The sequence below is a fragment of the Notamacropus eugenii genome, chromosome 1 (genome assembly GCF_028372415.1).
Source record: "Notamacropus eugenii isolate mMacEug1 chromosome 1, mMacEug1.pri_v2, whole genome shotgun sequence".
Classification (NCBI taxonomy): Eukaryota; Metazoa; Chordata; class Mammalia; order Diprotodontia; family Macropodidae; genus Notamacropus; species Notamacropus eugenii.
In genome coordinates this window covers 108,943,643-108,971,233 of record NC_092872.1, presented here as the reverse complement: position 1 = coordinate 108,971,233, position 27,591 = coordinate 108,943,643, and the positions used below count along the sequence as shown (strand labels likewise).

At 36.4% G+C, this 27,591-nt stretch overlaps 1 protein-coding gene and 1 long non-coding RNA gene across 3 annotated transcripts in view; one reads left to right on the top strand and one right to left on the bottom strand.

Moving 5' to 3' along the window:
* Nucleotides 1–2,120: 2,120 nt before the first annotated feature.
* On the top strand, nt 2,121–4,151 carry LOC140505721 (interferon tau-9-like). The gene has a single exon (XM_072611987.1). It carries the CDS (start codon nt 3,242–3,244, stop codon nt 3,791–3,793), a length of 552 nt encoding a protein of 183 aa, XP_072468088.1. The 5' UTR covers nt 2,121–3,241; the 3' UTR covers nt 3,794–4,151.
* A 14,234-nt stretch (nt 4,152–18,385) lies between these two features.
* Nucleotides 18,386–27,591, bottom strand: part of LOC140505735 (uncharacterized) — a 32,485-nt gene continuing 23,279 nt past the window's right edge. For both annotated transcript variants that reach the window (XR_011967640.1, XR_011967642.1), the window contains one exon: nt 18,386–27,591. This exon is cut by the window's right edge. This is a non-coding gene — a long non-coding RNA (uncharacterized lncRNA).

The following is a 27,591-nucleotide window of genomic DNA, read 5'->3' as shown; positions in this document are numbered from 1 at the left end:
TTTCCTCTTCCTCTGGTAAAGCAAAAGAAATTCAGTTTAGGGAAGCTCAATGAAATGAGTTCAGCAAAAGTCCCTTGGAGATTGCAGAAAGTCACTTTGTGAAAGAATATTCTAAGGTTCTGAAAACATTGCTTCATTCATTCATGGGGTGATTTTGAAAGCTTTCCAATACTGTTTGGGAAGACAACCTACTGACAGGCAATGTAAGACACATAGGGCTCAAAGTTTACTTACAGTCAGAGTAAATCAATGCATTTTAACCCTAAAATATTGTTTTCCTGGTTCTGCTTTCTTCACTTGAGTCAATTCATTCTTCTTTCTATGCATCTCTGTAGTCATCATACTTGCTGTCTGGGTGACCTTGATCTTCCCGAGGCCTTAGTTTCATCATGTGCAAAATGAGGGCACCAAGTCTGATGGCACAAACCTGCCATCTAGGACACTAGGACATATGAGAGTGATGGATCTCTTGAGTTTCAGAACTCAGAGCTTTGGTGGGATAATCTGATCTATACAGTGGTTGGTATTCATGTAGAGAGCCTCTAGGATGAGGCCATACAAGGAGGCTTAATGCAACACATATTCAAAATGGAGCATGTCAAAGCTTCCACGCCAATCAGAGTGGGACAGAACCATGGGTAGCACCTACATTAACAGACACAGAGACTTAGAGACCTAGCCTTAAAATGCATATATTGATTGACAGAACAATAATCAGGAAGCTAGATGGTAGATAGAAAAATAAATACATGAATGAATGAGTGAATGTCTAAATAAATGAATGACTATAAGTGAATGAATGAATAATTGAATGAACAAAAATGAATTTTTAAAAATAAAGTGACGAATGAATAAGTAAATATGATAGGGATATCAAATGAGAGGGCTTTTAAGGACCTTTACGATTCTCTATCTCTGGTGATGATATTGATTCTTAACATATAGTAATATTCCACTACTTTCATATACTCTGAACTATTTTCAGTAGTTTTTCATTCATGTCCGACCCTTTGTGGCCACATTTGGAGGCTTTTTGGCAGAGATACTGGAATGTTTACTATTTTCTTCTCCAGTATATTTTACAGATGAAGAAACTAAGGGAAATACAGTTAAGTGACCTGCCCAGGTGACCAGATTTGAACTCAGGGAAATACGTCTTCCTGACTTCAGACCCAGTACTCTATCCATAATACTACCTAGGTGTCCACCCTCAGCTATAGAAGAATGAAAAAAGAAAATTCTTGTCACCAATGTATTTAGCATTATCAATTTACTCAAAGTCAGAAATGGATATGCTGCTATCAGTGAACGTGACATAAAGAGACATTACTGTGTTTTTCTTTTGCCTCTTCAAGATCATGGGCCTTATTCCATCTAATTTGCAGCTGAAACCTTCCATATATGCTGTCTCCACAATAAGAGTGTGATCTCCTTCAGAGCAGGGACTTTGTACACACAGCACTCAGTATTTACACATAATTAATTCTTAATGTTTTATTCATTAATTGATTCATTCATTTGCTGATTAATGTACTATAATTAGTTTAGGCCTTCCCCTTATCAGTAAGCATCTCCTTTATGTCCAATTCTTGGCAAACAAATGAAAACTATAGATTATAAATATTCTGGGGTATGTGAAGACTCTTATTGTCATTGACTTAATTTGGGAATATGTCTGGCAGTGACTTCTCTGAGTATGGACACTTTAGTCACTCTCTTGGCTCAATTCCAAATTGCTTTCCAGAATATCTAGACAAATGCAGAACTCCATATAGCATTCTGCTTATCTTCCCACATGCCCTTCAACATTGATCATTCCTAACTTTTGTCATATTTGCCAATTTGCCAGGCATTTGGTGAAATCTCAGGGTTGTTTTCTCTTATTCTCAGTAAAGGTTTTGTTTCTTTATGTACTTTTCTACTTACTTTCATCATATCAGATTGTCTAACATCTCCAAATTTACTCTAATATTAGATTTTTATATTCTTCCATTTGAATCTTTAGAATTCGGGGGATAAAAAGGTTATGTTCTCCAGGAAATGGATAAAAAAAAAAAACCCTTAGAATACTAAACCACTTTGAAGCACTCATTCCTTCAGGTTCACTTCCCACCCTAATTTTAGCCCCATACTTATTTGTCAGTCCTTTGACTAGTTTTGGGTTTTTAATTAAATTATTGAATGTTTTATTTCAGTACTTATATTCTTCTTCAACCTCCATCACAGTTATAGGATGAATTCAATCCCTCCCTCCCAACTTTTAACATTTGTTAGTTTTTTTCTCTTTGTTTTCTTTCTTCATTTTTTTTTTTTTATTTTTCTTATTATTGTGAGAGGAAGTAACAGAAATGGCCAGTGAAAAGATGACAAGGGACTGAAGGCAAATATTACCGCATGTAGGCCATGATGAGGGTAAGTCATCATTCAGAACACCCAGGTCTCAGGGTGTAAATTCTGGGGGTGAAAGGATTATGTTCTCCAGGACATAGTCTCCAATCTGAGTGACAGCAAGACTCATGAAAGGGCAGACAGGGAGTAAAGTAAAGAGAGTGGTATCACTGAAACAAACGGAGAACAAGGATTGATGACGGCCTAAATGCAGGTGGAGGCTATCTGGAGAGGACAAGAGGATGAAACATTTCAGGGAGAGCCCTTAGCAAATGACTACACAGGCAGCTAGATGGCACAGTGGACAGAGTGCAGGGTCTGGAGTCAGGGATACTCATATTCTTGAGTTCAAATCTGGCCTCAGACACTAGCTGGGTCACCTGAGCAAGTCACTTAACCCTGTTTGCCTCAGTTTCCTCATCTGTAAAATGAGCTGGAGAAAGGGCAAACCACTGTAGTATTTTTGCCAAGAAAACCCTGAATGGGTCATGAAGAGTCAAACATGATTGAAACAACTGAACAACAACGTGTACCATAAAAGAGTGAGTTTAAAAAAATAAGTAAAACAGGATAGTTGACCACAAAGAACTTAAATCTGTAAATTCTCTTTAAAAGTAAATTTTGTTTCACTTCTACAAATGTTACAAGATGGGATTGGAATCCCACTTTCTAAAGAGACCAAAAGTAAGTAAAGAAAGTAAAATGTGAAGGGAAATCCCAAGCTAAGAAATGAAAATTACACTCAGTACTATTTAAGAGAGAGTTGCCTAGAGAGGCCAGATAACCTGAGAAGCTGAGACAAAGGCTAATTGGTCTCCCAGCTCAGCCAGCCACAACAATCTTCAGCATCACCATGACCTCCTGGACCTTGTTGCCAGTTGCCCTGGTGCTGCTCTGCTCCAGCATGCTCTGCTCCCTGGGCTGTGACCTGACTCAGGATCTCCAGGAAGACTTCTCACTTGTGAACCAAATGAGCACATTTTCCCTGGTACCATGCCTGAAGGACAGGACCAACTTCAACTTCCCAAAGGAAGCCATGGAGGGCAGCGAGCTCCAGAGAGAAGATGCCACAGGCATTGTTCATGAAATGCTCCAGCAGACCTTCACCCTCTTCAGTCAGAATGCTGTTCCTGCTACTTGGAATCAGATCCAGGTGACACAGCTTCTCAGTGGACTGAATCAGCAGCTAGAACAAGGGGAGAAGTGCCGCAGGCAGGATGTGGAATGGGAACAGCCTTCTTTAGGAAGTGAGAATGCCAAGCTTGCCCTCAAGAGCTACTTTCAAGGAATAAATCAGTACCTTCAAAGAAAAGGGTACCACCACTGTGCCTGGGAGATTGTTCGAGTAGAGATCAGGAGAGCCCTCCTGTTCATGAGCAAATTCATAAGTACATATAGGGATTAAAGAAGAAGACATAAACTCTCAGCTCCTCAAATAATTGACTGCTTCCGTAAAACTAAATATTCAGTCATTAGAAAGAATTGTTTCTGAAGCCATTTGCATTTTGTATTTAAAAACATAAGCTGCCATTCATGAACTGAAAGGGAGTTTTACTATAGAAAGTCTTCACCTGTCTTTAATATCTGAGCATTTTATAATCCCTATTTATTTATTTATCTATTTATTATTTATTATGATCAATATATTTGTAATATTTATTGTTCATGGGAGGACAAGATTATTTTTGTGCTATTTATATTAAGCCTACTGTTCACTTCTCTATTTCCCATACAAAATGCAATCCTTTTTTTAAGAAACTGTATTTTACTAATAAAACTATATTGCTAATAAATCTCATTTTGGAGAAAAAAAATGGAAGTCAAAATCTCATAGAAGTGAATGCTGAAAACTATCTTTATATTTAATGGGAAAACATAAAATATTATTAATTGGGGGAAATGGGTACATGATTTAGACATATGATACCATAAACAAATTAGGATATCATGGAATAGTTTACCTGTCAGATCTATGGATAAGGGAATACTTTAGGACCAAAAAAGATACAAAGACCATTGCAAAATGTAAAATCCATAATTTTTATTATATTAAATTAGAAGGATTTTGCAGAAACAAAACCAAAGCAACCAAAATAGAAGGAAAGCAGAAAAGTGGGGGAAATTTTTTTACAGCAAGTATCTCTGATAAAGGCTTTATTTCTCAAATATACAGAGAACTGAGTCAAACTGATAAATGGTCAAAGGATTTGAACAAGCAGTTTTCAGTTACAGAAATCAAAGCTATCTATAGCCATATAAAAATGCTCCAAATCACTGCTAGTTAGAGAAATACAAATCAAAACGACTCTGTGGTACCACTCTACATGTATCAGATTGCCTAATACGGCAGAAAAGGAAAGTAGTAAATGTTGGAGGGGATGTGAGAAAACTTGGATACTATGGCAATTCTGGCAGAGTTGTGAACTGATCCAACCACTGTGGAGAACAATTTAGAATTTTGCCCAAAAGGTTATAAAACTGTGCATACCCTTTGATTCAGCAATACCACTAGTAAGTCTGTACCCCAAAGAGATTTTTTTAAAAAGGGAAAATAATCTATTTGTACAGAAATATTGATAGCAGTTCTTTTTGCGGTGGCGAAGAATTGGAATCAAAGGGATGCCCATCAATTAGGGAATGGCTAACCAAGTTGTGATATGTGGTTTAATGGAATATTATTGTGCTACCAGAAATAATGTGCAGCATGATTTAAAAAAAAAAACTGAAAAGATTTACATGAACTGATACAGAGTGAAGTGGGAAGAACATTGATTTTATTTCTGACCATGGCCTCCCTCAATCAACCCTCCTTTCTATCAGCCTCCCTCTCTTTCTTTCCCCTGTCCCCTTCCTTTCTATCCATCCCCTCCCTTTTCTTTCCCCTTTCTCCTCCTACTTTCCTATAGGATAAGATAGATTTCTATACCCAACTGAATGCATTTTTCCCTCTTTGAGCAAAATCTGTCAAGAGCAAAGTTCAAATAATTCTTACCCCCCTCCCTTCTTTCCCTTTACTGTAATAGGTCTTTTGCACCTCTTCATGTGATGTAATCTACCCTATTCTGCCTCCCCCTTTCCTCTTCTTTCAGTATAATCTTTTTTTACCCCTTAATTTTTTATATTATCACATCAAAGTCAACTTATACCCATACTCTCTAAGTATACAGTTTTCTAAATGCCCTGATAAAGAAACCATTCTCAAGAGTTACCAGTATCATTTCCCCACGTAGGGATGTAAGTAGTTTAACCTTACTGAATAACATTTTTTTTCTTTCCTGTTTACCTTTTTATTGAGTCTTGTATTCAAGGATCAAATTTTCAGTCCAGCTCTGGTCTTTTCATCAGGAAGGTTTGGAAGTCCCCTATTTCATTGAATGTCCATCATTTCTCCTGAAAGGTTATGCTCAATTTTGCTGGGTAGTTGATTCTTGGTTTTAATCCAAGCTCTTTTGCCTTCTGGAATATCATATTCCAAACCCTCTGATCTTCTAATATAGAAGCTACTAAGTCCTATATAATCTTGACTATGGCTCCATGATATTTAAATTGTTTCTTTCTGGCTGCTTGCAGTATTTTCTCCTTCACCTGATAATTCTGGAATTTGACCACAATATTCCTTGAAATTTTCATTTTGGTATGTCTTTCCTGGTTCTAGGATATCAGGGCAGTTTTCCTTGAAAATTTCTTGACAGAAACTGTCCAGGTTCTTTTTGTTTTTATCACAGTTTCCAGATAGTCCAATAATTCTTAAATTATCTCCTCTGGATCTATTTTCCAGGTCAGTTTTTTTTTTCCACAGAGGTATTTTACATTTTCCTCTATGTTTTCATTCTTTTGATTTTGTTTAACTGATTCTTGATGTCCCATAGAGTTATTAGCTTCCACTTGCCTAATTCTAATTTTTAAGGAATTGATTCTTCAATTTTTGTCTTTCCTTTTCCAAGCTGCTGACTCTCTCTTGCATACCTTTCATTTCTTTTTCCAATTTTTCTTCTATCTCTCTTATTTGACTTTTGAAATCCTTTTGAGTTCTTCCAAGAAGGCTTTTTGGGTTTGAGACCAATTCATATTCACCTCTGAGGTTTCAGATATAGGTATATTGACAATGATGTTCTCTTCTGAGTTTGTGTTTTGATCTGCCCTGTCACCATAGTAATTGTCTATGGTCAATGTTCTTTTTTGCTTCTTGATCATTGTTTGCCTATTTAGTGACTTTTAAAGTTGAGCTCTACTGTTGGGGCCCATACTGTCCCAACATTTTTGTACTGGGGGCCAGGGGCCTAGGCCCTAACTTTTGTTCTGGAGCCTCTGGTGCTAGTGGTTTGCTCCTTGTGGCCTGGCCTAGTTGCACCTGTTGTTGCCTAGTTTCCAGGGTTGGTAACTTGCCTTCTGCACTGGGACTGAAGGCCTCACAGCTGGCTTGCTCTGCCACTGGCATGTTGAACCAGGAGACTGAAGGGCCTCTGTTCCTGATCTGTGCTGTGACTAAGAGCCTCCTGCTGGTTTGCCTGGACACCACCTTAATGAGACAGACCTTTCCTAAAGTCTTTCTAAGTTATCCTTAGCTGGCAAATTGTTTCACTCTGTCTTTTTGTAGGTTCTGTCACTCCTGAATCCATTTACAGGTTTGATTTAATATAGTTTCTGAGGGAAACTGGGGAGAACTCAGGCAACTTCCTAACTTTTCTTCACTATCTTGACTTCACCTCTTAGAACATAATACAGAGTTACAGCAACATTTTATGATGAATGACTATGAGTAACTGAGCTATTCTCAGCAATACAATGATCCAAGACAATCCCAAAGCACTCATGATGAAAAAATGCTGTCTTCAGAGAAAAAATTGATATAGTCAGAATACACACTGAAGCATACTATTTTTCTCTTCCTTCCTTGCTTCCTTCTTCCCTTTTTTGTTTTCTTCCACAAAATGACTAACATGGAAATGTTTTACATGATTACATGATACAAACTATGTCAGATTGCTTACTGTCTCAGGGAGGTGAAAAGGTAAGGAGGGAGGGATAGAATTTGGAACACAAAACAAAAAGGCACAAAAGGATAAATGTTAAAAATCATTTTTACATGTAACTGGAGAAAAATTAAAAAATAACAGTTATCTTTTGACTTTTTTGCTGCTCATGTGAGAATATTATAAAATTAAATAGCTTTCTGAATCTGTGCCAATTCTACTTGCTTGAATACAAGTGATTAGATTAGGAAGCTTGGGAAGAAGCTCAAAGAAGGGGAAATAGAAGTTACTACAAATCTGTATATCCACTGGTATAAACGAAATCCAAGGATGGGTGAAGTAGTCTACAGGTGTTTCTTATTTTTCCTATAGACTAGGGCATTTTTAAGCCCCACTGGGGATATTTATAGTGAGTGTTGACTCATCCATCTTGTAGTATGCTATAATTACTGTATTTCACTGCATTTTCATTGCAGATTTTATGCCAATTTTGTTGGGAAAAAAGTGACGTGTGACCATTATATGAAGCTTCCTTCAAAAAAAATTGTGCTGGCATAAAAATCACTTATTACTAAACTGTTTTTGGTGCAAGATTAAGATGCATAGGATACATGTGAATATACATTAAAGCTGAATACTGACAGTGAACAGGTACTGAGAATTCTATGCTCAGGGATTGCAATGTGAGATAGATAAATGCACAACCATATGCCATTGGTGGGGACTACACTGCTTCTCTGTTTACCATTTAAGTGGTGTGACAAACAGAATTATATCATACAACAATTGCATGATGAAAGGTTATAAACCAATTTCTGGACTGAAAAAAACATGGCGTGACAATTATGAGGTGGCAATAATTATGTCTTGAAATATAGTATTGTAAGGTCTTTCCATGTTGTAGTTCTTGACGTCCTGACATTTTTATGACCCAGTACATGTTCTTTGATCAATATGACAGTGGACGCCATGGTTTTGGTATGTCCAGTTCCATCATCTAGCAATACTGTGAGCACTTATAAATAACTGCAAACTACAAACAGGGACCTGAACACTTTGACTGGTCATAAAAAGTGCCCTGAGGTTTAAAGGAGGATAGAGGCAAACATGGAAAGAAAACCATTCTCCTGCCCTTAGAAGTATATCTGTGTAATCTAATTTTGATAACTCTCCTAAATGGACTAATGGATGGATCTATGAGGAATAGAAACTCAGTAAAAAGATAAGCACATCCTTATTACATCAGTAAGAAAGTAAGGAGCCCACAGGATCTTGTTCACTCCCAGAACAATCTAAAAAGATTCTTTTATCTATGATGGAAGACCTCAGAAACCGTCTCTAAGACCTGCTACTTCATGCATCATCACAAAATCTAACAGCCTAAATGGTAAAAGAAGAATGAGAATTTTGAACTAAAAATAAAATTTAAAAATATTTAGCTTGGAGAGAATAAATCTATGATCAGTCCAGCACTCTGTTCCACATGTTGCCTTCATTACTCTCACATCCTGTCTGTCTCTTGTCCTTAAAACCACATAGTCTATCAAATGCCAATGTTTGCTGCGAGAGAGCATCCACAAAGTTTTATTGCATTTAGGTCAATGGAAGATAGTGCTGATGATGAGAAGATCATGAGATGCACAAGCTTTCAGTAACCCTTGCTTTTGCTGTTTCCAGCTCCATTCCTCCCAGTAACCCCCTGCCAGGTCTGGAAGTCTGAGTCTACTCTGAGTCTCTCAGAATTAAAAGCTTGTCCTGTTTTGATGAAAAGGAACTCCAGGTCTTCCTAAAACTTTTCTTGGACCTCACCAGGGTTTGTCATGGTGGAAACATAGGCACTAATGATGGTATCACAGTGTTTTTCTGCAAGTGGTAATTGTATTGTCATGGGTCTATCATTCGTTCCTTTTAGTAGACATACAAACTTGTTAACTAGATTAGTTTTGAGTGCAAAATCTACACCAGCCTCATGCTATTTCCCTCCAACTCCATATTCAGCTTCAACTTCAATAAACTGGGCTTCATTTGCCAGTCTTGTTTCACTCTTCTGAGGGCAGAAGAGTTCTCTTGCAACAAGAGCTGTTCATCTTTCAGGTATACTGAATTTTGTGTTGTCTATAAGTGTGTGCACATTCCATGTACCCGTGGTGAGTGGAATCATCTTTGTAGAAATTTTTGTACAGTTTTTTGTGTTTTGACCACAAGGTGGGATTCCTGACTGCCATGGTAATCAGGCCAGAGTTGGGTAAGCAGACAATGTTTAGGGCACCTTTTCTAGTCCCTTCTTCACACCAGGAAGTGAGCAGTGCAATCCTTAAAAGGCTGCTCAGACATGCAGGGGGCTGCTGAATCCCACTGCTGCTTCCAATGAAAATACGACCCAATGGCCTAGGCCACCTATATACAGCGTTGTGACTACAGACCAAGTGTATCCACACCTGCTTCATCATCATTTGCCTGTCACCACAGGACTTTAAGATAGGTAAAAATGGTAAAATGGTATGGATGATGTCTTTTGATATGTCCATAGATTGAATTTAAATGAGACAGAGCTGCACAAAGTCATCAGCTTCAGTCTCTCTGCCAGGGTTATCACAGTCCAATGGCAGGACAGAGTTAAGATGACTGATGTCTCTGATGCAGTGGATGACCTTGGCATCTTCAATGTCTAACCAAGCACTCCATAGCACCTGCTTCAGCTGCCTTCATGGTTGTTGGAACAAATTGTTCTCATCTGCCCATTCCACCAGGGGAAGTCTTCACTCTCAAACTCACCAATGGGCTTGAGACTGCTTGGTTACCTTCAACCTGCTTTAGTCCATTTGCCAAAATGTCTTACTGGGGTGTAGCCACTGTGCATATTACAGCTTCTTAGAGTCATAGATGAGAGGTGGATCGTGTGGATACCAAAGGTGGAATACAGCCCTGTATTATCCAATATTCAATTAAAGATGCATGAAGGGCTTTAAAAGACAGAGGAACACATACATCCCAACATGATAGTGGGAAAGATTGAAGGCAAAAGGAGAAGGTGGAATGGCAGAGGATGAGATGGATTACTAGTGTCATGGAAGCAATGAACATGAGCTTGGACAGATTTCTACAGATAGTGAAGAACAGAAGGGCCAGATGTCTGTAGGGTCTATGGGATCATGAAGAGTTGGACATGACTAAATGACTGAAAAACAAACAACAAAAGCTCGGTACTTTGGTGAATACAAAAAATAAGTGCATTCTTGCCTTCCCAGGGACCAAAACAATTTACTGTGTTTCCCTACATATTTTTTACTATTGACATGATAACTGTAGATCCAAGGGGCTCTAAGAGATCTTGCAGTTACCTAGTTCTTTTTATGAGTTCGCTAAAAGCACACATTTGTAGGACTTCAAAGGACAGGTGAATTCATAGATGCATTATTTAGGACATTATTGTGAATGAATGGGATGAGTTTACCCACAAAATGGAAGCAGATAGCAGAATAGATTAAAATCAGAATCCAACAACATGTTGTTGAAAAAAGATACACTTGAAGCAGAAAGACACATGCAAAGTTAAAATAAAATGCTGGAACTGAATCTAATATATTTAGCTAAACAAACAAACAAAAAGGAAGGTAACAAAAGGCAAGGGAAGCAATCTTGATGTCAGACAAAGCAAAAGCAAAAAAAAAAGCTTTATTTAAAGATACATTTTGCTAAAAGAAGTAGACAAATAAGTAATAATATCAAAAAATTTTACAGCAAGTTTCTCTGATAAAATCCTCTTCCTCAAATATATGCCGAGTCAAGTTTATAAAAATAAGAGCCGTTCCCCAGTTTATAAATGGTCAAAGGATGTGAACAGACAGTTTTAAGAAGAAAAAAATCAAAAACTATTTATAGTACAAAGAATGTTTAAATCACTATTGATTAGAGAAATGCAAATTAAAATAACTCTGAAGTGCCACCTCAAACTTATTAGAAATGACAAATGCTGGAGGGGATGAGAGAAGAATACTTTTCTTCACTTTATTTTCATTATTTTATGTTGTGTTCTCTTCGTAACGTGGCTCATGTGGAAACGTTTTTTTCATGACTTCACATGCGTAACCTATATCAAATTGTTTATCTTCTTAAGGAGGGGAGAAGGTTGGCAGGGAGGAAGAGAATTTCAAACTCAACATTTTTTAAAATGATTATTAAAAAATTACATGTAATTGGGAAATATAAAAATATTTTAAGATCAAAACATTTCAAAGAATAAAAACAAAAATTCTCCTGTGTTAATTGTTGCACATTTCCTTGTCTTCCTGGTCTAACTTCTTCAAGAGAATTGAGCTCCATAGGATTCCATTTCCCCCCAAACTTTTGGAAATCTGCTTTTCCAAAATCTAGATTGCATTCCAGACTATATCCAGTTTTTCTCTCCTATGTCACAGACTCTAGAATGATGTGGCCATTTCCTCCACAATATTCCCATTATTTTTACTCCTGAAAATAGTTCTTCTTTGTTAGTGAGACTCAGATCCATAATAGACTTTGCCTTTGTTGGTTTCTAGACTTTTTGAAGGATGAAATTATGACTAAGACATACTAAGAAGTAGTCATTCTTTTTGGCATTACACAAACCTCAGCAATTGTCCAGATGCTTGAAGTCATCTGTCACAAAGTCCCCCTGCCTCTCTACCAAGTTTGTCATCTGTTTCCCAAACTCCATAACCACTTCTTTTGATTCAGTTGGTCTGTAACATCATATTTCATTAGCAAAGTCACTTCTTTTCTCCCTCCTTTGATCTCTAATCAACACTCTCTATTAAGCTCCTTCTTTTTGTAGGACCAAATATCTTCATATGAATGTACATTCTTAATATACAATGTTAACCTACCCCCCCCAAAAAACTCCTGCTGTTTCCAGAGCCATAGTCCAGTCATGGTTTTCATATCACTCTAAGTGATACCTACAAAGTCCAATCTGTCTTCTGGCTTGAAGATCTCTAGTTCCTCTTGTTTGTGCGTAAACTTTGAGCATATGTATTTGAGGCCATGGACTTTCTGATCCCTTTCTTGGATTTTGTTTCTGGTGAAATTCAGGGTGTCCTAACTGCTACTGTTCCTTCTTTTTTGTGACTAAACTCTATGATATCTGACTTCAAAGATACTCAATGGAGTACTCTCCCTCCCTCATTCTTTTTTATTTGAAGCCATTTCAATTAGGTTTGTATGACAACTGACAAAAAAATATTCTTATCAAACTCTATTAGGTATATTCCATCTCTAGTCAGGAATCTGTCAAATCTACGTTATAAACTAAGATCAAGAAATACAATCTTATTCTTAGATACCGCTTTCTTAGACCAGCTCGCTCTTCACTTCCCAAAGTAACTCTTCTTTCCTCTCCTTTCTTCTTCTTCTTTTCCTCTTCCTCCTCCTTCTTCTTCTCTGTCTCTTTCTCTCTCTCTCTTCCCTTCATCCTTCCCTTCCTCCCTCCTTCCCTCCCTCTCCTTCCTCCTTTCCTCCCTGTCTATGTGTGTATATAAAACTTTATAGTCTCCAATTTCTTGCCCAAGACTTTCTACATATTTTTTTGCAATCGTTTTTAGGTTCCTTCTGATGGTTTCATTTCTGAATTCCTGTGAATCACCAGAAGTGGATAAATATGATTTTCTTTGATAATGTTAGGGATTTTTCTGTTATGTCTTGGTTATATGAGTCAGGCAGCCTTCTCTATTATTGTTATTAGTTCAATAAATAACTTTTCATTTCCATCTTTATTAAATCTTCCAAATTAAGCAAAGTATTTGGCATGTGGTAGGTGCTTCAGTATGCTTGCTGAATTAAATTCAATAAATCATCTCAGAGTTATAGCTAAAATCTTTTTACAAGATTTTTAGGTGCCCCAAATTTTAAAAAATGCTACAGTCACTTAAGATCATTTCCATACATTCTAGCATTTCTCAAAATAATTTTTCCAAATTAGGCCACACAGCACTTTGGGGCCTAAAAAATATAGTGACGAGAAAGAACTCCAAAAATGTAGAATAGCCTAAGTGAGAAAAGAGGTACAAAACCACACTGAAGAAAAATTTCTTAAAAATTAGAATTGAGCAAGTGAAAACTAATGAGCCCATGAAACATCAAGAAACAATAAAACAGAATTTTTAAAAAGAAAACAAAGGAAAATGTAGCCATACGATGATGATGACAATAAAAATATGTTCTAAGGATAGGGGAATATGTCATGGCATTAGTATGAAGGTAGATTTGGAAAATTTTGCAAGTAGATAAGAGTTGATTGAATGTGTTTCTTAATACCCCTTCCCATTTCTCTTTGTAGTAAGTATTTTATAGCAGGTAATTTAATATTTGGTTTTGCTAGCATCAATATTTCTTACAGAACCCCTAGTCAAATGGTATGAAGCACCAGGATCCTATTAAAAGCAATTTGGAAAACCCTGACCGAAACTCCCGTCACAACCACAGCCCTCAAACACTATCAAAACTGAAAACTTCTGTCCCAACTGTTGCCCTCAAACAACTCAAACTGCAAGCTACCCGAGCACGTGCTAAACCACTCTCTGCCAGCAGGGGTCTCCACATGCACATGAGTGAATTAATTTCTCTGAGGATCCGTCACATAAGGATCACAAGCTTGACCTTCAGCAGACTCTCCCAAGGCATTCAAGCTCTCTGAAGACCTCACGTCATTCCGAATCAGCAAAGAGGATGACATGAAATCAATTAACTAAAGTATTACTTTTCACTGTTTCTGGTGAAAAGAAATTAACTCGCTTGACATTTTAATAACTTTTCTAGGTGCCTGTAAAATCACATAAAAAGTAACACTTGGCATAGCCACAAAATATAGGCAACCTTTTTTACAGAGGATTATTTCTCCTCCTGCGCTCACTCAGCTGCTCGTATTCTTTTAGTAGGCTGTGGAGAAAGTAACTTTAACACTATTTTATATCAGCATGCCAAAAAAAAAAAAAAAGGCAGATAGCAATTAAAAAGAGTGACCTTTGAATCTCACTCTTGCCAAAAGGGGCCACATTCCAAGACATGTAGCCAAGACATTCTGAGAAGTGGTGTATTTAGCAACACTAACTCTACTCAACATGAAGCTTAGTGGGGTCTATTTAGGAGAAAAGTGTTATACAGACCTTAAAATGCAATACAACAATGAATTATTATAATCAGTAGAAATGATAATGAGTAAAATAATAAATATAAAACATTTACAATTATATTTCAAGCAAGACTTCTGTTCCATATGTTGGTCCTCATTCAAAAACTTGGAAATGATAAGACCATCTTGGGTCATTTCAGTAAGTACCTTTCTGTGAAGGCACCAAGTCAGCAAGTATTTATTAAAAGTCTACTAAGTGTCTCACAGATACAATGAAATTTAACAGGTATAAAAGGATAATGAAGGCATGGTTACAGATAAAAGTTTGTCTGTCAAAGATCTGAAGATGATACTGAACATCGAACTCAATCTGAGTGAACAGTCTGATAAAACAACCTTTAAAAAGCTAATGCAGTGTTGGGCTACATTAAAAGAGGTACAGCTTCCAAAGAGAAGATGACGATCCCTAGTCAGTTCACTTCTGGAGTACGGTGTTCTGTCCTGGGCAGCATGGTTTAGGAAGGACTGTTCAACTTAAAGAAGAAAAGGCTTAGGATAGAAATAACAATTGTCTTTAAATATTTGAGGTGCTTTCTCATGGATGACAAATTAGATTTGCTGTGTTTAGCTTCAGAAGGCAGAACGAGGAGCAAGAGGTGGAAGTTGAAGAAGAAATTTAATCTTGATATAAGAGAAAACTTTCTAACACAGCTACCTAAAAGCAGGTTTACTCAACAAATGATGGAATCCCCATTCTTGGAGGTCTTCAAGGAAAGGATGGATGACCACTTCTCAGGTATGTTATCAGGATTCTGTTGTGTATGGACTGTATTAGAAGGACACTGAAGTCCATTTTGTCTCAAATTCAGTGATTCTGGTTCTACCATGTTAAATTTAATATAGACAGTTATCCTTTCCACATTACAACTTTCCCCATTGTAGTTGTGATATATCATGGGTTGGCATAAGAAATTAAACAGGAATTTTGGGGGACTTTTGTGGAAGCTGCAGATGACATCCAAAAGCCAGCAGAAGACACAGAAAATGCTTAAAAACTCAGAAACACATGCATTTTACAATAAGTATTGTAAATAACTCCATAAAAGAAAAAGAAAAAATTCAGACTTAATAAATGCTGGCTTGTCTCCTTTCTTCTTCAAAAAGAAAGCCCTTCAAATACTTAAAGACAGTTGTCCTTTCCATCCTAAGTCTTTTCTTCAGGCTAAACATGCCAAGTTCCCACAATTAATTCTATTATGACACAGATTCAAGCTTCCTTACCAACCTGGCAACCCTCCTCTGGAAACTCTCCAGTTTCTCCATGTTCTTAAACTGTGGTGCCCATGACAGAAAACCATATTCCATATGTGGACTGATCATGGTAAAGTAGAGTGGGATTGTCATCTTCTTTTTGGAAACTATGCTTTTTTTTAACGCAGTCCCAGATTTAATAAAAATAACAAAAGGGAAAGAAAAAAATTTATTAGGGAAGAAATGAAGGAGATAGAAGAGAAGCAATATCTTTCATAACTGGTGTATTCTCAAAAAAAAATAATACACAAAAATGGAAGCCAGTAGGAGCATTACAAAAACATCACTTTCCTATGAAATGGATAAAGAACTGAACATGCACATATCCATGCACACATGCACTAATACATTAAACTCAACAGGAAATAGGCAAGAACAGAGAAAGAAAAGAGTATTTTAAGGAGGGTGGAGACAGATCCAAGATGGCAGAGCAGCAGTAAAAAGAGCTGATCTCTCCACCACAATTTCTCCCCAATCTCTAGAAAATGAATCAGAATGATTCCTGATGGACAAAACCAACTTTAAAAAAAAAAATCACATTAAGTTTAAATGCAGTGCATGAGTAAAAGTCAATACACAAAAGAAGGAATGGATTGGGCGGGGGTGGGGGTAATCAGGCAACATTTAAACCGCACTCTCGTTAAACTGGTCAAAGAAGGAAAGAACACACATACAGAGTTGAGTATAAAAATACGTTTTACTCAACAGGGAAACAGGAGAGAGAGGGGAAAAGAGAAAGGATGGAATAAGAAGGAGCATAGGTTAATGGAATAAAGTAAGCAAAGTAAGCAAAAACAAAACTCTTAAAGAAAGATAGGAAACAAACAGAAGGAAAAATATAAGAGAATAAGATGGAGGTAAACACACAATTAACAATCCTAACAATGATTATGAATAAGATGAACTCACTCATAAAATGGAAGACGATAGTAGAATGGCTATCAGTCAGAATCCAACATTTACAAGAAACACACTGGAAACAGAAAAATGTACACAGAGTTAAAATAAGAGACTAGAGCAAAATCTATCATGCATCTACTGAAGTACAAAAGGCAGGGGTTGCAATTATAATCTCCGAGAAAGCAAGAGTAAAACCAGATCTAATCAAAAAGATAATCTGGGAAATCATTTATGCTGAAAGGTACCACAGACACCATAAGTTTCCATGCAAGAATTCCTTCCTGCTACTTCTCAGAAAACTCACCATTGCCCTGAATCCCAAAATTCTAGAAAAATCCATTGAGAAATTGGGGAAAAGTGATATAGTTCTCTTGCAAAAATTGGTGGTTACCATTACAGGTTTGAAGGATCAAGTTGAAAGCAGCAAACACTGACATATAGAGCTGAAGGTCATGGTCAGCATTTCTGGGAACCAGGACAAGGGCATACAGGAAAGAAGTGGTCATAATCTTATAAATCAGTCTTGCTTGTAACTGTTATCATAAATGTGTGTTTATAGCTTATTTGCTGTCCTGATATTCTTGTAAACAAAATAAATAGTAGTAAGCTTACATGCATAGTATATAAATCCTGGAGCAGTTAGGTGGCACAGTGGATACGGTGCTGGGCCTGGAGTTAAGAAGATTCATTTTCTTGAATTCAAATTTGGCCTCAGACATTCACTAGCCATGCAACACTCAGAAAGTCACTTAATTCTGTTTCCCTCAGTTCCTCATACGTAAAAGGAGCTAGGGAAGGAAATGGCAAACCATTCCAGCATCTCTGCCAAGAAAATCCCAAATGAGTTCATGAAGAGCTGAACACAACTAAATCAACACAACATACAAATTTCATGAGTAGTGTCCAAGAAATAAATTTTGAAAAGGAAAAAAATAAATCCTTAAACTGAACATTTCAAAGTGATTCTCTGTAGCTATTAATATTGCTAGACCTAAATATTACATTGTTTAAGTACTACCCAATAGCCTTCACTGTTATTTTCCAGTGTTTGAATATTCTCTACAAACTACAGTTCTTTACAAATATTACTAAACTTCCTATTTCTTATTTATTAAGCAATTTAAAAGACAAGTGAAAAATACAGAAAATGTTGGAAGTATTTTAACAAAGATAAAGGAAGTTAGTTCAGTGCCAGATATATTTTAAATCACTATCAAAATGCATGGGCTAATAACACCAGACCACGCATTTATCATATCTTTTTTATAGAAAACTTCTGAAACTTTTAATATAGACCTATCACTGAAAGATGATTCATTTTATTGTTACTGTGATCCCTCATTATTGTTTTTAAAACAAATAAAATGACATGAAAACTACAGAATAACTTATGATTTTGGGAATTCCCAAGACTTGATAATTCCAATTTTTCATTCCCAAATATGAAAGATTAATATCTGTCAGAAATTCTAAAACACTGCCAAAGAAAATAAATGAATGTCAGGATTAAAGATATAAGTATCAAATGGTATAATATTGAAATACTTAGAGGAAAATTTAAATGAGTTACACAAAGAGTAAAACCATAATAACAGGGCATCCTCAGTTGAACTCTCTCAGAGAAGCTAACAAACAAAAAACAAAAAATGAAGAGTCTCAACAGAATGTCAGCGAAGTTAGACATGACAGAGCTCTGGCGTTAACTAAATGGGGATAGAAAACGGTATATTTATTTTTCAGCTGTATATGGCACATTCACAAAACTGACCCTGCATTAGGGTGTAGAAATCTCACCAACAAATTCAATAAAGCAGAAATCTTAAATGTATCTGGTACAGACTACAATGTGATAAAAATCATGTGCAATAAAAGGTTACTGATGAAAGTATCAAAACTTAATTGGAGACTAAATACCATAATCCTAAAGAATGGGTAGGACAAAGAACAAATCATAAAAGCAATCAATAATTTCATTAGAAATAAAAGATAATGAGACAATATACCAAAACTGGAGGATCTAGCCAAAGCATCCCCCAGCAAAATTTTATTTCTCTAAACACATTCATCAATGAAACATGGAAAGTGCAGATCAATAAATTACACATGCAATTTTAAAAGATATAAAAGCAACAAATTAAAAATCTTGAATTGAACGCCAAAATAGAAATCCTGAAAAGTCAAAGTATTTAACAAAATTGAAAGCATAAAATGCGCCACATTAATTAATAAAACGAAGTTGATTTTTTTTTAAAAAAGCCACCTAACAGTTTTAAAAAAGAAAACCAAATTATAACTATAAAAAGGTGAAAAAGTGTATTCCCAACAAAATAAAGAAGAGATCAAAGAATTATTGGGAACTATTATGCATACATGTATATATGCCAAGAAAAGTGACAATTAAAATGAAATAGATTAATATTTACAAAAATATATGTCAAGATTAACAGAACAAGAAACAAAGGACTTCACTAATTCAGTGTAAGAAAAAGAAATTGAGCACATCTTGAATTAATTCCCAAAGGAAGTGAATTTTATCATAAAATAATTATTTTTGTTATTACATAAATTGAAAACAGGAAAAGAAGCAGTCTTATCAAATTCCTTTTATGACACAAATATGGCTTTGATAACTGAACGAGAGACAAAACAGAATGAAAACCATAGACTAATATTCCTAATAAATACAAAAATTTTTGCGTTAAAATAATATGTCATAAGGATTATATACTATGACCATGCTAGATTTATAATAGGAAGGAAACGCTGGTACAAGAGAAGGAAAATAATAAACACAACTGATAATATTAATAGCAAAAAGCATATTATCATATTAATATATGCAGAAAAAGCTTTTAACAAAATACAATACCTATCTGTTTAAAAATAAAACACTAGAAATTAGAGGAATAAGCCAATCTTTTCTTAATATAATAAGTAGTATATATTAGAAGCAGCTTTTTGGCCCAGTGGATAAAGAACTGGAATTGGATTCAAGAAGACCTAAGTTCAAACCTGGCCTCAAACACTTACTAGCTATGTGACCCTGGGCAAGTCACTTAACCTATATTTGCCTTAATTCATTAGAAAAGAAAATGGCAAACCACTCCAGTATCTGACAAGAAAACTTCATGGACGTATGGCTCATGGGGTCATAAAAAGTTAGACATGATTGAACAACGTGACAAATACAGAGGTGATCAGCAGAATGGTTCAGATATATAATATACAGAAGAAAACAAGTACAGTGGCTGAGAGTGTGATAAACTTGAAGAATCCTAGCAATTGCCTCAATTAAAATTTAAAAGGCTTTGCACAATCAAATAAAATTAAGTTAAAATTAGAAAAGAAGCATAAGAGGAAAATCTTTGCATGAATTTCATTAATAAAGGTCTCATTTCTTAGATATACAGGGGAATTATTTAAATTTAAAAGAATAAGAGCCACTACCCAAATGATAAATGGTCAAAGGACATGAATAGGACATTTACAGAAGAAATCCAAGTTATCAATAGACAAAAGAAAAAAAAAATGCTCTAAATCCCTAATAATCAGAGAAATGAAAACTAAAACTGTTGGGGATGGAAGCTCAATTCCATGTGGACAGTCTCGGGCAGGTAAAGGTGGGAACTTCTAAATCTTAGAGTTCTCATGAGGCCCCCCATGAAACACCAGGGAATCGAGGAGTGAGACCGAGCTATCTCGTGTATTTCCGCCTCTTCCCGTGAGAAACGTGATGGGAGGAGCATCCCCGCCCTCGAGACTGTCCTGGATCTGGGCACACCTATTGTTATCTAACAGGCACGGTATTCAGGTGCAAACTACACGGCCGGAGAGCTTAATTAGGGTCAGGAAAGCCTGAAGGCGCTCTTAGCGCGGAGGGGCCCTGACAGGACAGAAGGCTCCGTTTTTCCTCTCTTTGCTCTCCCCTCTCCCTCTCTCCCCACTTCCACTTCTGCTTCCAATCTCTTACTGTAAGATCTTTGCCTCCTTGGGAGACTTCTCTCTCCCTCCTAAGGAAGAGCTCCCCCTGCACATGTAACCAGGACCCTGAATAAAGCCTAACCCTTGTTCGACTCCGGAAAGTCTCTTCTCTCATACGTTTATCCGGTTTGGCCAACCGAAGACCTGGGACAGGTAAGGTAAGACTCGGGTAGCCCTCAGGCCTCTAGGCCTGGCATAAAACAATTCACTTTATACCCCCCAGTGGTAAAGTTGACACAGAAAGAAAATGATAAATGCTGGGGGAGTGGGAGAAAATACATTGTTGGTGGAAATAAACATTTCACGTTTCCAATGAAATATGAAATTTCTGGAAAATTTTCATTCATTCTAGGGAACAATTTGGACCCATGCCCAGAAAGCTATTAAATTATGCATACTCTTTGATCCAAGGATACCATTACTAGGTCTATACAGTGAGTATGTTGGAGCCATCTCATAAAAGTTGATCAAAGTTGATTGTTAAACTGTGAATAGTAATGTCTCATAAATAAGCAAAATACAAATCCAGACTTGATTTGCAGTTTTGTTCATTATCTGACTTTAGTGAAAATGTTAATAATGCAGATTAAACTTGAAAGTGCATTGTGTGTATATCTGTTTTTCAGAGTACATTTTTTTTATACCAACATGCATGCAACATGCATCCACACCCTAAAGAGACTGAAGAGGAAAAAGGTCCAAAAGTACAAAAATATTTGTAGCAGTTCTTTTTATGGTGGCAAAATAAAGGGGTGTCCATACAATGGAGAATGGCTGAACAAGTTATGGTATATGAATATGATGAATATTGTTGTATTGTAAGAAATTATGAAGGGTGTGGTTTTAGAAGAATTTGGGAAGATTTGTATGAATTGATATACGGGGAAGTGAGCAGAACCAGAAGAATTATCTATGTACATATGTATATTTATATGTCTATGTATATGAATGTATATGCATATATGAGTGTGTTGCAACAATATCGTAAAAACAAACAATTTTCTAAAATTTGGGAATTGTAATCAGCACAAATGATCAACCAGAATTCCATGATGAAACAAGCAGTCTCCCTCCTGAGAGAGAGAGATCATGAACTCAGGGTGTAAATTAAGATATATAGCTATATGTCTACATCTATATCTATTTGGATATGATCAATGAAGCATTTTGTTTTGCATGACTATACATGACTGTAATACCTTTTCTGGGGCAAATGAAAAACAGCAGAGGATGATAAAGAGGTGCAGAAACAGGGAGAAGCTCATTATATATATATTTTATTTTTCTTGAAAAGCATAAGAACCTTTAGTGAAGACTTTGATAATCAATCAGGGTAGAATAAAAGGATCACCATTAAGCAATGTTGGGTTTTTTTCTATTTAATTTATTTTTTCCAATTACGTTAAAAAATTTCTAACTGTTTTGTTTTAACTTTAGAGTTGCAAATTCCCTCCCTCCAATCCCCCCTCATTGAGAAGATAAGCTATTTTATACAGATTATACATGTGCAAAGTGTATTTCCATTAATCATATTGTGAAAAAAACACCAAAACAAAACAAGAAAAATTTTAAAAGTAGAAAAAGTATCCTTCGATCTTCTTTCATTCTTTTGTTGGAGGTGGATAGTATTTTTCATCATGAGTCCTTTGGAATTGTCTTGGATCATTGTATTGCTGAGAATAGCTAAGTCATTCATAGTTGATTTTATATGGCTGTTATTGTGTACAGTCTTCTCCTGGTTCTGTTCACTTCTCGTTGAATCAGTTCCTGTATGTCTTTCCAGGTTTCTCTAAAAGCGGCCTGCCCATTGTTTCTTATAACACAACAGTATTCCATCGTAATCATATATCACAACTTGTCCTGCCATTCTTCAACTGATAGGCATCCCCTCAATCCCTGATCTTTACCACCACAAAAAGAGTTGTTATAAGTATTTTTGTACATATGTAGTCCTTTCCCATTTAAAAATAATTTTCTTTGGGATACAAACGATGACTGGGTCAATGGGTATGCAGAGTTTTATAGCTTTAAGGCACAATTCAAAATTCATCTCTAGAATGGCTGGATCAGTTCAAAACTCCACGAACTTGTGAAATTTTTATGCCCTAAAATACAGCCACTTTTTGTGTAGATGTCTTATGCCAGTGAGAAAAAGGTATATTCCCTTCTGTTCCCATTCAATGTTTTCCAGAAGTCTATCATACCAAACTTTTCTAAAATTCTATGTCATCTCTTTAATGTTTTTCTTGTTTATTTTTTTTTACTAGATTTAACTAGTGCTGAGAGAGGAAAGTTGAGGGCTCCTCCACTAGCATAATTTTATTGTCTATTTTCTCTTGTAACTCATTTAGCATTTTCTTTAAGAATGTGAATACTATTCCATTTGGTGCATATACATTTAGTAGTGATATTACTTCATTGTCAATGGTACTTTTCGGTAAACTGTAGCTTTCCTGATTATCTTTCTTAATTAGATCTATTTTTGCTTTTGCATTGTCTGACATTATGATTGCTACCCTGATTTTTTTTTTACTTCAACTGACACATAATAGATTCTGCTTGAGCCCCTTATTTTTACTTTATGTGTCTGTTTCAAAGGTCTGTTGTTGTTGTTATTGTTTTGTAAATAGAAAATTGTAGGATTGTGGTTTTTAATTCATTCTGCTATATCCTTTTTTATGGGTGAGTTCATCCCATTTACACACATACTTATAACTACTGTATATTTCCCTCCTTCCTGCTATTTTTTCTGTTTCTCTCTCTCTCTCTCTCTCTCTCTCTCTCTCTCTCTCTCTCTCTCTCTCTCTCTCTCTCTCTCTCTCTCTCTCTCTCCTTTTACCCTGTCACTCCTCAAAAATGTTTTACTTCTGACCACCACCCTCCAATTCACACTCCCTTCTATCAATCCCCCTTCTTTTATCCTCTTCTTCTCCTACTTCTCTGTAGGGTGACAGATTTCTATGCCCTAGGTGTGTATTATTCCCTCTTTGAGCCAATTCAGATGAGATTGAGGTTCAAGCATTGCCCACCAATGCTCCCCCATCTTCTCTAAAAGATCTTTTGCACCTTTTATGTTAGATAATTTATCCCACTCTTCCTCTCCTTCCCCCTTCCTTCAGTGCATCCCTTTTTCTTACTGCTTAATTTTATCTTTTTTAAAATCATCCTATTATAGTCAATTGATACTCATGCCTTCTGTCTACAAACACTCCTTCTAACTGCTGTAATAATGAAAAAGTTCTTAGGAGGTACAAGAATCATCTTTTCATGTAGAAATGTCAACAGTTTAATCTTATTGCGTCCTTTAGGATTTTTCTTTCCTGTTTACCTTTTTATGCTTCTCTCAAGTCTTGTATTTAAAAGTCACTATCTCTTCAGCTCTAATCCTTTCATCAGGAATGTTTGAAAGTCCTTTCATTAAATATTCATTTTTCCCCTGCAAAATTATACTCAGTTTTGGTAGGTAGGTGATTCTTGGTTGTAATCCCACCTCTCTTGGCCTTAGCTGACAATTCTTACGTTGTCTTTACTGTGGCTTTACGATATTTGAATTGTTTCCTTCTGGTTGTTGGTAATATTTTCTCCTTAACCTACGAGTTCTGGAATTTGGCTACAATATTCCTAGAAGTTTTAAGTTTACGATCTCTTGTAAGAGTCAAGAGTGGCTTCTTTCCATTTTTACTTTACCCTCTGACCCTAGGATATCAGGGCAGCTTTTCTTGATAGTTTCTTGAAATATGACATCTAGGCCTTTTTTTTATTAGTGCTTTCAGATAGTCCAATAATTCAGGTTGGTTGTTTTTTCCAATGAGATATTTACATTTTCTTCCATTATTTTCATTCTTTTGATTTTGTTTTATTCTTTTTTGATGTCTCATGGAGTCATTAGCTTCCATCTGCCTGATTCTGATTTTTAAGAAAATTTTTTGTTCCTCCTTTTTTAGTTGGTCAATTTTATTTCCTAAAGAGTTCTTTTCTTCAATGAGTTTTTGTATATCTTCTCCCATTTGGCCAATTCTGCTTTTTGATGAATTCTCTTCAGTGGATCTTTGTACCACTTTTGTCATTTGGCCTATTATTTTTTTAAGGTGTTACTTTCTTTAGTATTTTTTGTGCCTCCATTATCAAGCTGTTGATTCTTTTTTTCATAATTTTCTTTTACTTCTCTAATTTCTTTTCCCAATATTTCTTCTACCTCTCTTTTTTGATTTTTAAAATTCCTTTTGATCTCTTCTAGGGCCTGAGACCAATTCACATTTTTCTTTGAGGTTTTGCATTTTGTTGCTTTGATTTTGTTGTCTTCTTCTGAGTTTGTGTTTTGATCTTCCTTGTCATGACAGTAACTTAATTTTCTGTGGTCAGCTTCTTTTTTTGTTGTTAGTCCACTTTATCAGACTATTTCTTGACTTTTAACTTTATGTTAAAGTTAGGCTCTAATCTGGGGGTACAGGGGCATTGCTCCAAGCTTCAGGTTTTTCCTACTATTGTTTTCAGAGCTAATTCTGGGGGTCTGTAAGTTTTCAGTTCTTCCAAGGTGGTATGATCTAAGAAGTGTAGTTACTGCTGTCCTGGCCTGTGCTCTAGCCTGTGAGTGATCACAAGCACACTTTTTTGCTTTGGAACTGTGACCAGGTCTCTGCTCCTGCTAATGCTTCTCCCTGACCTAGGCCTGTGACCCAAAACTACATATGGGCAATGCAATACAGTCCTGATCCCAGCGCCAGCAAAGGATTATATATAATAATCTCCTTCTGACCAGTTGTCCAACCCCTTACCATCTGTAAACCCAAGAGTTGGGATCTCCAAAAGCCAATGATGCCAATTCAGTTGTCCCAAGACCTGGGACTGGCTTGCTGGAGGCAGTCAGTGCTGGACTGTGCTTCACTCTCACCCTTATGAGACAGACCTTTTCTGTTGAATTTTTAAAGTTTTCTTGGGCTGCAAAACTGTTTTACCCTGTCCTTTTGTTTGCTGTCCTACTCCAGAATTTGTTTTGAGACAGTATTTTAAAGTGGTTTGGATGGAAATCTGGGAGAGTTCAGGGGATCTCCTGCCTTTACTCTGCCGTCTTGGCTCTGCCCCTATACCACTGCATGGGCCTTGATGTGATTAGATAAGAAATCTGCATAGAACCTAGTCAACAATATTGCAGACTTTCTCCAGGAACATTGAGAAGCATGAATAGAGAAAGTGTTGGTGCCTCTTATCTAGGGTTGAGGGTACTGCAAGACATATGGCTTTGGCAGAAGGGTAGCAGCACAACGGAACCAAGAGCTCACAAATAATCCAGACTAGATTTGAAGAAATTCCAACTGTAATTTGTTTCTGTGAGTTTTAATATGTTGTTGAGAAAAGATGTAATAGTTTAAGCTAAGAGAGAAAAACCTTGGGCCTTCTCTACTGTTTAAGTTTTATTCAAAAATGAATAGGTAGGTAACAGAAAGTTGCTATTACATACATATTATATGTACATATAATATGCATGTTATATCACAGTCAGCTAAGTCAACATGATTAGCTATGTTTCTCTAGTTTAACTTGCCCAAAGTAAATTTTGATAAGCAATTAATTTAATTAAACAGTTTACTAAGTTCCCTGAGGATAGGAAATATACTTGATCTAAAACTTTATGACTTTCTTAGTACCTAAAACAATGCTCTGAAAATAGTACACACATACACACACACATACACAGATACATGTGTGTATATGTATATATCTATAGATACATACATACACACACATATAAATACTTAAGAAATGTCGGCCTCTGTCCTTGGCCCTCTTTTCTTCTCCTTTTATATTACTTCACTTGATGATCTCGTTAGCTCCCAAAGATTTAATTATAATCTCTAATTATAATCTCTATGCTGATGATTCTCAAATCGACCTTTCTTGGCCCAGCTTCTCTGCTGACCACTAATCTCACATCTCCAACCCTAACCCTAAATTTGTACCTTTCAGACATCTCAAAGTGGATGTTCAGTAGACATCTTAAACTCAACTTGTCCAAACTGGAACTCATTATCTTTCTCCTTAAACTTTCCCCCTCCCCCCAGCCCTCTTCTTTATCCCTGAATCCTTACTCTCTCACTCGCAACATATCCAAATCTCTTTCCACCACCTGCCAATTTCATCTCTCAAGAAGGCTAACTCCCTCTCTCCTCTGACACTGCCACCAGTATGGGGCAATCCCTCTTCACTTCATGCCTGGTCTATTGCAGTTTCCTACTGGGGGTTCTGTCTGTTTTAAGTCTCTCCTCAGTCTATTCTGCCCTCCATTCCATCACCACAGTGATTTTCCCAAAGCTCACGCCCCACACACACTCAATAAATTATATTGGGTCCCTATCACCTCCAGGTTCAAAGACAAAATCCTCTGGTGTTCAAGGCCCTTCATAAACTAACCTTCATCCCAACCTCTAACCTTCCTACTCTTCTTACACCTCATTCCTTCCCATGTACTCTTTGATGCAGTGACACTGGTCTCCTTGCTCTTCCACAAACAAGATTCCACCTCCCACTTCCAGGCATTTTCACTGACTATGGTCTATGCCTGCAATGCTTTCCCTCATTTCCACCGACTGGTTTCCCTGGCTTTTAAAAGTCCCACCTAAAATCCTACCTTCTTTTCCCAACCCCTCTGGTGCCTTGCTTGTTTAAATTATTTCCTTTGATCCTGTATGTAACTTATTTGTACTTATTTGTTTGTATGTTGTTTCTCTTATTAGGCAGTGAGCAGGACAGGGACTGCCTTTTTCTTCTTTTGCATCCCCAGCACTTGGCACAGAGCTTGACACACAGTAGGTATGTAATAAATGTTTACTGACTGATGGTCTGAATTGAAATAGTATGTAATTTTCTGTATTTCAATGCTTAAATCTTCTCAAACCTTTTAATTGTTAATACCTGAAAATCAGTAATATAAAAATC